Consider the following 14,157-nt stretch of genomic DNA (forward strand, 5'->3'; position numbering starts at 1 on the left):
ATTTGATGACAGCTTGAACATCGAAATTCAGAACTTCAAAAAAGTCGATTTCCAGCATGGGATCAATTTACAGCCAGCTCGAAGACTCGAATCTTTGAATTTCGATCAACGAGCTGGCGACTTCACACGAAGCTTGAAAGTCGACATTTGAAAATTGGAATTTTGATCTTCCAACTGTCTCGAAATTCAATCCAAGTTCGAAATTCGACGTTTTTAAAATCTGTGTTTCAATCTTCGAGCTGGCTCAAAATTTAAAAGTAGCTCAAAATTCGTCTTTATATTTTGATCTTCGAGCTGGCTCGACTTTGATCTTCGAGCTGGCTAAAAATTCAACTCCAACTTTCTGAAAATATGAATTTCAGTCTTCGAGCTGTCGCGAAAGTTAATCACAGCTCTAAATGCGTCGCTTTGAAAAGTTGAATTTCTATCTTCAAAATTGTTTGAAATTCAAAGTTAGCGAGAAGTCTACATGTTTAATGTTGAATTTCTATTTTTGAGCTGGATGGAAGTTCAAAGCTAATCGATCTTTGATGTCTGTGCCAATTACTCGATGTTTACAAAACTGCGAATTTCTTTTAACGGATCGATATGGGAGAAATAGATTGGGTGGGAATGAGAGACTTTGTAAAATATTCAATTCAAGCAGATATTTTGAAGATGAATACCACTTCAAAAGATCATTTGCTCTAATAAGAAAACAATTTTTAAAGTCCTAAGTGTAACTAAAAAACGTGCAGTTTTTAATCTGAAATCAAACAATGTTATTGTAATTTTAAAAAAATTAACCGCATAACTGTTTCTTGTAATGCTTGTACAAATGTGTCATTGTAATTATTCACCCTCTGCTTGCATAATTATGTGTAAATCTATGTTGTTATTTGTACTAAATTTGATAATATTACTATTTGCCTTAATGTAGATATATATTTACATTTTGTTTGTATAACAACGCAAGTTCAATTCTTTATCTATGAAATAAATTACCTGTTCTATTCTGTTCTTAAAGTAAAATGTTACTAATTTTAGCTGCAGAAAGAGCTCTGTCACATATCGGCTGCTAGTCAGAATGATGGGAAAGATAACGACTGTGATGGTCTAATAGATGAGGACGGTTACTATGGTGATAAATATGGTGTTTACAAACAAGGTATAACGAACACAGTTTCCAAAAACACTCGAGTAGCTTGTAATGTAGAGAAAAACATTTTTAAATCTGATAAGTCTGTAGATATGGTCAATGGACGTAAAGCAGGAAAAGTAGGAAATAGTTACATTTTCTGTTCATAACCCAAAGCACAATATGAACAGGTGAAGGCATTATTTTATACCTTTACATTACATGATATTTATTGAACCACTAAAATGATGATTCGATGTTACTGTCTGCATACAAATCTAGTTTTAGCCTACACCAGCAGATCTGTCGAATTTCCAAAGGCGGTAAACATGACACGTTTTGAAACACTGTAGTTTCCGCTCTACTCTATATATTCGTTATAGGTTTCTGTTACACTACATATTCATCATATGACGTGATTCATAGTTTCGTCTTTAATTACGTTTTAATCATATAGAGGGTATTTGTTTGTTTTGAGTGAATATGGAATATTTATTTTATGCTAACTGATTAAATACTGTATTCTGTCAGTTAAATATTTTCATATTTCATCACTCACACTGTGAAAATATAAAATCTATATTTTCACACTGTGAGAGATATAGCTCCGACCCCGCATACATTGTGTATGAATTTTAAATTATTTGCTTAAAACAGTATGAAAATAAATGACTATATTCACTTTCTACGACATATTTGTCATATGACGTTTCCATCATATTCATATGCCGTGATTCAATGTTTCGTTTTCCACTAGGCCTACATTTTCGTCATATGGCTCGATATAATTTTTTATTTGACTTTAAATTTTTTATCATATTGCTCTATTCAATATTTCGTTCTGCACTACGTATTCTTCATATGACGTCATATGACGTGATTCAATATTGCTTTTACACTTTATGAGCCACGCCATGAGAAAACCAACATAGTGGCTTTGCGACCAGCATGGATCCAGACCAGCCTGCGAATCCGCGCAGTCTGGTCAGGATCCATGCTGTCCGCTTTCAAAGCCTTTTGCAATTAGAGAAACTGTTAGCGAACAGCATGGATCCTGACCAGACTGCGCGGATGCGCAGGCTGGTCTGGATCCATGCTGGTCGCAGAGCCACTATGTTGGTTTTCTCATGGCACGGCTCATATGTTCATTGCATAAAGTGATTCAGTATTTCCTTTTACACTATTTGTTTATCCTATGACGTGATTTAATGTTTCGTGTTGCGCCTACGTATTCGTCATATGATTCGTTTTACACTTAATATTTGTCAGTTGACGTGATACAATGTTCCGTTTTACACTACATATTCGTGATATGAAAAGGTTTAATGTTTCATTTTACACTACATGTTCATCTTACAATGCTATTTAATGTGACATTTACATGATATCACGTGATAAAGTGTTTACACTATTTATTCATCATATGACGCGGTTTAATCTTTTGCTTTATTTTACAGATTAATCATTTGTTTTACACTATTTTACATATTCATCACATGACATGATCAAATGTTGATCAAATTTCTTTTTCCCTGTAGATCATGATCTAGATGGTGCCTTTGGTGAAGATTATGGAGGTGACCTAGTCTCTAGTACGTCAATACTTACAGTTTGACTTTTAATCTTAAAGCAGCATGTCTCCAGATTTGGCTAAAAAATAATCTTTCTTTTAAATGGAAGTTTGGTCATATTAAGAGCATTAGAATATGAATTTTTGTTTCTAAAATATTTTAAAAGTTCCAGATCAAGAAAAGATGACCGCGTCGGGAATCGAACCCCGGACCGCCGCGGTAATAAAGACATTTTCCCGTCGTCGTAACCAACAGCGCTATAGCTGAAGTAGTGAATAATGACTTCAAAATGTAGATATTTATAAACGAGACAGTTTACATGGAGTAAAAGCGTGGCAAACGCTTTTCGATTTTCATCGTAAAAAGTAGTAAAAACAGCAAATTCTCGTGTGTTTCCGTAACATAAAGTTTGTCAGTAATTAAGTTTTATAGCCTTTTTAAGAAGTATATTTATATATTTATCTCAAGATATCTAAGAAAAAATTATTTTTTTGTTGTCGAACGATTTGGAGGCATGCTGCTTTAACCGATTGAATAGGACATATTTGACATAACAACATTCTCAGTTTAGTTTTACTCGAATGTTTCATAAGCTTTAGTGTGAATAGCTTATCATTATTGTATGTATTCGAAGATGGATTCTGCTGAAAATAATCTGTTCCATCATTCAGTTTGGACAGTGCCACTTTTTTAAAAATCACTGAATGAATAGCGAATAGTGCAGACCCATTATCAGCTTATACCTCCATCTTGGTCTGCACTTGTCGCAAAGGTAGAATCACTTGCCGCCTGCAGGATCAAGCTTAAGCCATTTTAACGACTTTTCGGGCGTATTTATCTAAATTGTCAATTTTGGCATATACATGTATAACACTAGAAATAGGTACATGTACGTATATGATTAAAACAGTACCTTGATCTGCAATGATGTATTCCGCAGTCGTTAATTTCGCCAGAGCGGATTACACTTAGCGCAAGCGCCTTGTGGGAACAACTGCTCTAGCCGAATACAACAATATAGAGCAAGGTATTGTTGTAATAGCCCTGGAGCCTGGAGGATAGTGTAAAATATAATACATGGTTCAGTTTCAAGATATGTAAAGTAACCGGAACGAGACCTCGATATAAAATCAAGTTGGAGAAGTCCGACATCTTACTACTGGACCAATGTCTTCTCTCTAATTTATATAAACTGTCATTAGTCTTTGCTACTTAGGCGAGTTTAAAGCAATTCATAATCATTGATAATGTCTACTTGAAATTAACCCTAGCAAAGAAGCGTTCGGTGTATAGTTTTCAACCTCAGTTTGTTTTCTAAACAAATAATAACATCTAAAACAATGACAGTGTAAGCATTTATTTATAGAATTGTTACTAAATATAGTAATCTGCTGTCCGTCCAGGAAACCAAAAAGCCGTTTTTACTTGTTTTTTAGCTCACCTGAGCACAAAGTGCTCGGGGTAAGCTAATTTGATCGCTTACCGTCCGGCGTTTGTCCGTCGTCCGTCCGTCTACACTTTCCTTTAAACAATATCTCCTCCTAAACCACCGGGAAACTTTTGATGAAACCTCACAGGAATGTTCCGTAGATGGTCTTTTTGAAATTTGTTCAAATAATTGAATTCCATACACAACTTTAAAAATCTTCTTTTCCAAAACCACATGGCCTAGGGCTTTGATATTTGGTATGTATCATCATCCAGAAGTTCTCTACCAAGATTGTTCAAATTGTTACCCTATGGTTAAATATGGCCCCACCCTGGGGGTCACATGATTTATATAGACTTATATAGGGAAACCCTAAAACTTGAAAATCTTCTTGTCCAAAACCACATGGCCTAGGGCTTTGATATTTGTAATGTAGCATCATCTTGTGGTTCGCTACCGAGATTATTTAGATTATTCAAATTATTTCCTAGGGTTAAATATGGTTCCACCCTTGGGGTCGCATGGTTTATATAGACTTATATAGGGAAAAGCTTTGGAAATCTTCTTGTCCAAAAGCACATGGCCTAGGGCTTTGATAGATAGATAGATAGATAGATAGATAGATTTCGGTAAAAGTGTTCATTAAACAAGGCATTATCAATAAGATGCATATGCTAAAAACAAATAACAAAAACACAATGACATACAAATTGAGCCATTGTAGTGCCCACCAATACCAGGAATAACACAACAAAGGGGAAGTAACTTTCCCCTTATTTCTATAGTGGTCCCTTGATATTTGGTTATGTAGCATCATCTAGTGGTCCTCTACCAATCTGGTAAAATTATCCCCCTGGGGTCAAATATGGTACCGCCCTGGGGGTCACCTGGTTTATATAGACTTATTTAGGAAATAAAATGAAAATCTTCTTGTCCAAAATCACAGGTTCTGGGGCTTTGATATTTGGTATGTAGCATCATGTTGAGGGCCTCTACAAGGATTATTCAAATTATTCCTCTGGGGTCAAATATGGCTCCCCCTGGGGTCACATAGTTTATAAAGACTTGTATAGGGAAAACCTTTGAAAATTTTCTTGTCCAAAACCACATGACATAGGGCTTTGATATTTTGTATCTAGCATAATCTGGTCTTCTACCAAGATTGTTCAAATTATCCCCTAGGGTCAAATATGACCTCATTCTGGGGGTCCCATGGTTTATATAGACTTATATAGGAAAACTTTGAAAATCTATTTTTACAAAACCACATGGCCAATGGTTTTGATATTTGGTACGTAGCATCGTGTAGTAGTCCTTTTCAAAGATTGTTCAAATGATCCCGGGACACATGGTTTGAATAGACTTATATAAGGAAAACCTTTAATAAAAAAGTTTCTGTTCTTAACCTATAAGGCCCAGAGCTTAAGTATTTAATATGTGGCATGCTCTAGTGGTTCTCTACCAAGATTGTTCAAATCATGACCCTGGCGTCAACATTTCCCACGTCCGGTTGGTCCCTTGTTTTACACAGACTTATCTTTTTTGAAGCAATGGCATAGAAATGTGGGCCACAAGTACAATGTTTGATACAGAATGCAATGCTTATCTTGAATAGTCTTAATTGTGACCTACTCACCTATCTTAATAAAAATGCATGAATAAGTTCTGATACATATTTCAAAACTCATCTTGAATAGTCTTAGTCATGACCTACTGACCTACTTTCTGGTACTTGAAGTTACAATGTAGAAATTTTGACCACATGTATCACTTTTGATACAGATTGCAATACTCTTCTTTGATATTCTAAACCCTGACCTACTGACCTACTTTCTTATTTTTGAAACAACAACAAAGGGATTTGGATCACCTGTTCAATGTTTGATACAGATTTCAATACATACTCCTCTTGAATAGTCTTAAACGTGACCTACTGACCTACTTTCTTGTTTTTGAAGTTACAGCATAGAAAATTAGACTACCTGTATAATTCTTATACAGATTTCAATACTCATCTTGACATACTGACCTACTGTCTTGTTTTTTAAGGTACAGCATAGAAATTTGGCCCATTGGTATAGAGTTTGATACAGATTTCAATACTCCTCTTTAATATTCTTAATCCTGACCTTTTGACCTACTGTCTTGTTTTTGAAGCTACAGCAAAGAGATTTGGACAACCTGTATTTTTTAAGAGATATCAGTAGGTATTTTGAATGATCTTTACATTGACCCCTTCATCTAGTTTTTTTTGTTGATGTTTTTGAAGCTTTATTAAAGAAATTTATTCAAGCAAGCAACTAAACTCAGGAGAGCGATATAAGGCCATCATGGCCCTTTAGTTGTTTTTTTTTCAAAAGACATGTCGTATAAGAATGTACATATCGTCTTTAATACATAATACTTTACACAATATTAATATAAATGTTTTCTGTTTATATGCTCTTATGATAATATTATTCAATACCTAAATTTCTAAATTCTAAAACTCAGCAAAATGGCAATTTCACTTCCAAATCGGGACACTTATATACATTTACCATAAATTGTATGTAAAATTTTGGGGTGAGTATCCAGATATTATGCTGAACTAGACAAATCAAGCAGTGTTGAACAGCGTATGAAAGATAAAAGAGGAACTTCCTATAGAGAAGCAATCAAATTTCCAAAATTTCTACAATTAGTATCTAGATATTATACTAAACTAGACAAGTCATGCTGTGTTGAACAGCTTGTGAAAGACATAAGGAAGATATACTAGGAGGAAATTTGAAATTTCTATAATTTACATAAGTAATCATTAACTGATAATGCATTAACTTGACTTGAAACGACGCAAATGTGATAATTATCCGATTAAAAGCGATGCACTCATTTATAATGTATGTCAAGCGCTGCATTATGAAAGTGGTATGGTTACCTTTTATCTCTTTATTAAAGATATTTTTAAAATGCGCATAAAAGTTTTCTGATACAAAGTTTATTATTGCACAAAACTGTTTAATGCAGTACAAAGATTGCTGTTTCAATCTAAAATTTCACAATGAGCTTATGCCCCTTTTATTTTCTATATTTTAATATGCATTTATTTATGTAAACATTTTAGACCGGGCTGTCGTACAGACACTGAAGGAACCGGAGTGTATTGAAATAAAAAAGGTCGAAGGCCAGTGTTGGAAGGCTTGCAGATGTTCGTGCTCCATGGCGGAGAAATTAAAAAACTACAAAAATTTGACACATGAGCAGAAGGTTAAAGCAGAGCAAGAATTCATGTCGAAGGTTAAGAAAACATTAAAGGTAAAATAGTCACAGCTGATTTACTAACTCTTTAATAATCTTTCTCGAGAACTAAACTGGGTTGTGGCCCTGGTTGGGGGTCGAACCAGCTTTTTGCCGGTTAGGAGGCTGACAGAATAATAATTTTAATGAGTTTCTTAAATTCAATTAAAATTGACTCTGTCATATGAGCTTTAGGAAGTCTAAGATTAAAAAGTATTCATAACTTGTCGAGATAAAGTTGCAAAGTAATAAACTCTTCTCAAAATAAGATATAAAATATGTTCTTATAATCTCCATAATCGTCTCGTTAAAATTTAACAGTTAAGCAGTTAGTTATTGCTATGATACTTTTTTTTAAAAAAGTGTTGAAACTTATTTTAGAAATCCCAGCTTTGAATAATACATACTTTTATGAAATAATGACGGCTCTATTGCCTACCATTTTACACTTATCTGTACGTATATTAATTACTTTCCTTTAATTTAAAGGTAGATAATGACAAACTTACTGCCTCAAAAGCACGAAGGAATAGCGCAAGGGACGAACGCAAGAGCGCAGCTAATATTGGATATGTCGGTATAGGAATGTTGGCGCTTGTTTTCGGTACAGTTTTTATCATGGACCTCGGCGCACTAAAGCGAGACGCTCTGATACTAATGGCAAACTTGAAAGATGGCTTTGGACGTTTGCACGACTGCACTGTGAAACGCTTCCGCAAGAAAAGGCGTCAACCTGTAAATGATACAAATGTGGAATAGTTGCCACATTTGCATGTAGGACCATATTAAAGGCAATGTTTAATACAAGGTCTATTGAAATAATACGGTAATTCAAAACACCGGTCTTAATTATATTCATCCGTAATATAATATTATTCATACGTTTTCACATAAAAACTCACACAGTAATGACTTTTGTAAGAATTAGGAATACGATGTGAGTTTAAATTAACATTTATGGAATAAACATTGTATTAAACATTACATGTAAATCAAGTACTTACGAATGGTTGTACAACCAATGATTTTACTTTAAAGCAAGGATGTTTCCTGAGTAATAGAAATGAACTTCAAGATCACGTTTTTCAGATCAATATATGAGGAGTTTGTATGTATTTAGACAGATTAACGATCCCATAAAGGCCTATATTTGCAACACCTAACACAGCATGCAGAGAGCTCCCATTTGCACCTAAGCTGATATTCACTCCAAATTTATAAATTGGGGCCATGACTGGAAGTTAATAACTTTAACACACTCAGAAATATGAATAGATCTTTAGATATATTTCATCACTGTTTATAAATAATATCTACAAAGCAAAAAAACCAACAGTATGTTGGGTAAGGACGTCTGCACACTTCGAAACACATGTTATAATGTATTTAGATATTATCTGTTTTGTCATACAGGTTTTATAACTCGTATATTCATTAAAGGTGTGACATAAAATGCTAGTTCTGTGATCAAAGAATGAAATGTTTTTTCTTTATTTTAAAAATTGTCCAATTCTGAATTTTAGTGTTACAGCATCAAACTAACTGGTACCTAATCCTCTAAAGTGTTGTTATGTTACCAGGATATATGATATCTGTGTCAGTTATATGTTAATATGTGAACATTTTTCATACGTAAAAACTTAAATACACCTTATCCGTCTTCGATTAGTCTGTCACACTGGCCTGTATTGCCTATATTTTCAGTAGGAAAGAACATTTTACACGCCCTTTATAGATTAAAGCATATGCATATGACAGGTTCTTCTAAAATATTTAATTGCTTTTTATTGTAAGTGTTGTTGTTGCTGTTGTTGTTATTATTGTTGTTGTTGTTAGGTATTTCAACGAATGAACATTGACTTTGTATTTGTTTTAAAAGAACGATACGTTTACATAGCAAAATATCAATATTGTATTCAAATCTTTAAAGTTATAGTATGCCTAAATTGCATATCCGGAAAAAGAAAAATACACAGTATTTATGTAAACACAAAATAAACACGTTTGTATACACATGTAAACATCTATGTATGCTTAATGACTGTATAATTTAACACAGCATGAATGTATTATCACTATGGATACTGGCTTTTTTTTCAAATTGCTGTTAATTTTGAATGCCGCATCTCTCTCTCTCTCTCTCTCTCTCTCTCTCTCTCTATATATATATATATATATAAATAAACTAAGCCATATTAAATTCATTTTTTCTTCGAGTCATTATCTATTGATAAAATATTCTATTGTAAGATATATCTTAAAATAATCTAAAATGTGTTTAGGCGTAAAAAAAAATTGTTCGTTTCCTGTAACATGCTAAAAAATAGTGTTGGAAAGTCGGTTACGTTTTTTTATTATTTAGTGGGACTTTTCGGAAATTATTCTTTCAAAAAATGAAACCATTTAATGGGTTATGCCCTTAAAGCATCAGTAAGTTGATTTCTAACATCACTGACAATATTAAAAGTATTAAAAGTGCAGCATTGCAACTTTTTGTTAAAACGTTGAAAACAAATCTCTAAGGCCATAAAAACATTTAGGGTCAAGCCAAAAATTTAGGGTAGGTCGGGATACCGGAAACAAACAATTTTTTACGCCTTACTAAAGCGGTGTCCATTTTTCCGAAAGTTTAACCGTTTTTGTCATATTAATTAACGTTGAAATATTTACCTTTTAGATGCGGATAAACACATACTATTCGAATTAAACACCAAATACTCCGAAAGATGAAACACGAAGATTTGAGAAATCCGGAAATATTTACTGTATGTTATAGTTTTCGCCTATAAATGCTACTGGAATATATGTATAAAATGCAATGTCGTACTTGGCTTTAATGTAATGTAAGAATCAAATTGAGAGATTAATATTACTAGTACGTATAAAAATGTTGTTTATGGTTCCTGATAGGATAGGGTTTATTCAAAAATTCATGGAATGTTTCTTTTTTATTTAAAAGAATATTATAGATTACCAATTTTAATGAACAGTTTTGCTCTGATTCGAGACCATTTTGATTTTTACATAATGAGAAAACTAACAGCAAATACCTTTAAAGGTACAACCAAACTAAAGTATATACAAACGTATCAAGATAATTCTAAGAATCAACAAAACCAGAACATTGGTCGAATTCAGCTCGATATATATTCTAGCCTTACTAGTAACTGCTTGTACAGCTACAATGTAAGACACTTTTAAATGTCCGACGTTCCTTCGATGATAGAGAGGAAAAATGATATTTACTTAGTGTTTGCTTACAAGATCTCGTTGAGGTTATGTGCTTGAATGGAATCTGTATTTTAGAAGTAGTGTATGATTTTGAGGAAAAATCATATTACAATACTGTTGCTATTTGATAAAGATTTGGAATACATCTGTCTGTCATAAAATGTAATTTAGATAGAGATTGCGCTGTACGTATCAAATAAAGATATTTGTATGTAACATGTCTTAGGCCTAAAAAAATATTTGTTTCCGGTAACATGCTATAGTTAGGTCGGTATCTTTTTTTTAGTAAGTTGGACTTTTCGGAAATTATTTTTGTGTCAAAAAAAAATGAATAAAAAGGGGGCTGTTCTTTTAGAGCATCAGTAACTTGATTTCTAACATCACTGACCACACGTTTTAAGTTAAAGTTGAAAAAAAACAAGGCCAGAAAAACATTTAGGGTCTGGCCAAAAAAAATAGGCTAGGTCGGGATACCGTGAACAAACATTTTTATAGGCCTTATGCGTTTAAAATGTTGATATTGATATTTCATTTTTTCTGTGGTTACTGTTGTTGTAAATGTTGCCTTTTTTACCATCGAATAAGCATGCATACATCTTAACGACCATGATTGGCAAGATATAATTCTGAAACAGTATACGACAGATCTTTTAGAAATAATATACTAACTTGGCGTTTTCTTGTAACGAGTAAATAAATGTTTTGTGGGAAATATGATACAACTAAATGTACAACCATTTTATGTGTGAAAAAAAACACAAAAAAAACATCAGCCAGCTGTCTATGATGTCAAATGAGGCGTTAGTTAAATTGAAAGAATTTTCTTCGTTGTTAATTCTTCCAGCATAACAAAAAACTACATTTTAAGACTAGATACAGATTTGTATGCAACTTGTTTTTTTTTTTTTTTTTTTTTTTTTTTAATATAATTCGCAGTTACTTTTCGTTGATATTGTTCTTGTTGTTAGTGTGTATGATGTTGTTTTTCATAAAATATATTTAATTCATTCAGTACTGGCCAAATATTCGAAAAGTCTTTACATGTTACAACAAGTCATAACCGGATTTAAAATGGCGTGAGAAATAAAAAGCGGAAAAAGGGGCGTATCCAGGATTTAAGACTTGTTAAAAATACTTCTACTTGATCAATAAGGAATTTTTTTATACAAAGAACACTTGCGAGCGAAGCATGCTGAAACTGTCATTTTAGCTAAATCATTTGCGTAGGAATATCACCTCTGAATTATGATTCGCTAGCAGAAAGTTTCTGTGTTTTGATTTTAACCTAAAGCTATTGTGATGTGTAATGGTATGCGAGCTGAGCGAGCAAATATTTTTTATGGTTTTAACATAGCGATATCGTCACTGTGGTTTTAGTTATACCCAATGGTGACGTGCGAGGGAAGGGAGAAGAACATGTGCAATGTTATCCTGTGGAATAAATTATTCTTACATACTTGCTAGCAGACGCGAGCAGATGTGGTGTTAATAATACTTATAAATGATGTGCGAGGGAAGCGAGCAGAATATTTGTTATGCCTTTAGCTTTCAGTAACACAAAACGCTTGGCTAACTTTTTCGTAGTGGTCGGGGTATGCTTTTGCCCCCGTTCACATCCCCAGCGAATCCTGAATCCGCTTCTCCCGCAAAAGCCAAAAAATCAGCCGGATTCGCATCTTTAAATAATGTGATATGCATTGATGAGACATTACATTTAAAAGAATACCATTGTTTTTGAACGAAATATCTAAAAGAAGACACATATTTCGGTGGTTGTTTGGTTCTTTCATGCTGGAAAACAAGCACTGAAATAGGCTGAAGATTCATTTGAAATAAAATGAAATATCGTTCTTATTAACGTTATGTCCCGAATATATTAATAGTATATCTAGATGAGAGTTACAACAATTTTACATGTAGATCAATGAAGAGTACGAAACAACGAAGTCTAAAATAGTCATCATTTAGGACTATAGAGCCATCATTTAGGACTATAGAGCCAGGACTATAGAGCCATTATTTAGGATTCGCTATTGATATTTGAATATTAATGTAATGAAGAATATTAAATAATGGTGCAGTGTAATTCAATATGTTTATTTGACCAAGGCCTGATGTAATATATTTTAACACCATGCTATGCTTTAGGTTAAAAATGCAAATGTTTCATGTAACCGTCCGCAAAAATTTGTTTAGTATGTATGTGGTTCTAGTAGTTGGGAAACCTAGTCGTTGGGAAAACAAGGTGTATTCTAAAGTTGATTTTAACATAATGTCTAAGGTATGAATGCATTAATGGCATAAGTACCATCTAGGTTTTTACTATCGGTTTTGTAAGTGGAAAGTATGCATACTTTATGTGACTGTTATGATAAAACAATAAAGGTTTATCTTGGTAGAGCGGTCGAATAAGCTGTTGCTGTGCCATGTTGCCTAGTTGATACTGGTTTAAGTTCTAGCTCTCACTCTAGTGATTTCAATGTAAAAAGGAGAGGGCAATTTTCTTTTGATGGTGTATGATGTTTTACTACATTTTACGCTAACAAGTTGTCAAAATGGTGTACAATAAATCGCATTGTCACAAAAAAAAGGTTTTTACACCTAACTTACATACATAGTTTATTAGATTTATAGTTCTTAAAGGGATACAGAGTAATGCATGAAACAATGTATTTTTGACTTCATTTTCATATTTGTTATAGCATGTTTTCCATACAAGTACAGTATAACTTCTATTAAGGCTTACTGATTTACTGGAAGTGATGTTTTAGGTGACTCACCTCTATTTCTGAAATTCTAAAACTACTTTTTTGATCGGTTTGGCTTTTTTGCTATGTTTTAGTTTGGTTTAACGTATCAATCGACACAAATGCCATATTACGACTTTCCAGCTTGTGATGGTGGAGGAAGACTCCAGGTTGCGTTTCCTCCGAGCATTATTAAAGACATTGGCGAGCACCTGGCTAGAACCAACGACCTGAATGGCTTCTTGTACATTCAAAGCGAGGTATTGAACTCACAGTAATGAGGGACAGGTGGTTTGAAGCCAGCGACCTTAACCGCAAGGCCCCATTTTGTGTTAGTAAATGTACACCAAAGTTTACAAAAGTGTTATACAGGAAGTTTTTAAATTGTTAATCTCTACTTGAAGAATATTCATATATGACTTTGATATCCTACAAAGAACAAACGTTTACATCCACTTTAGGGAACGAGTGACTTAGGTCGCTGACTTCAAATCACTTGCATTTCACAGCTGTGGGTTCGAGACCTCGTTTGGGATGTAGATTTATAATATGTAGGATAGTCGTTTATCTGGCGAACAAAACGTCGTGTGATCTGCTAAGGTGTCGTCCTTGTCTGAAAACAAATCTGAAGGGGCTGTGGTGGGACTTTCTTCACCATCTAAATTTGGAAAGTAACCATTAATGTAGGCACCACTTACTACCAAGCAAACATGTTTTAAAGAAAATTTACTTCAAGTTGTTAAATTGTATTTAAATCAACTGTATAATTATATTTTCTTTGTC

At 33.5% G+C, this 14,157-nt stretch overlaps 1 protein-coding gene and 1 long non-coding RNA gene across 2 annotated transcripts in view; both read left to right on the top strand.

The window, feature by feature from the left end:
• The first annotated feature begins 1,026 nt into the window (after positions 1–1,026).
• On the top strand, positions 1,027–7,314 carry LOC128557198 (uncharacterized). The gene is made up of 3 exons (XR_008371113.1): positions 1,027–1,147; positions 2,656–2,709; positions 7,224–7,314. It is a non-coding gene; the product is annotated as an uncharacterized LOC128557198 (long non-coding RNA).
• A 4-nt stretch (positions 7,315–7,318) lies between these two features.
• Positions 7,319–14,157, top strand: part of LOC123557844 (uncharacterized) — a 99,343-nt gene continuing 92,504 nt past the window's right edge. Inside the window, exons 1-3 of the mRNA XM_053544748.1 lie at positions 7,319–7,414; positions 7,886–8,131; positions 13,470–13,634. Coding sequence (XP_053400723.1) covers positions 7,319–7,414; positions 7,886–8,131; positions 13,470–13,634 — 507 coding nt within the window. The remainder of the gene's footprint in view (positions 7,415–7,885; positions 8,132–13,469; positions 13,635–14,157) is intronic.

The sequence above is a fragment of the Mercenaria mercenaria genome, chromosome 5 (genome assembly GCF_021730395.1).
Source record: "Mercenaria mercenaria strain notata chromosome 5, MADL_Memer_1, whole genome shotgun sequence".
In the NCBI taxonomy this organism is placed as follows: domain Eukaryota; kingdom Metazoa; phylum Mollusca; class Bivalvia; order Venerida; family Veneridae; genus Mercenaria; species Mercenaria mercenaria.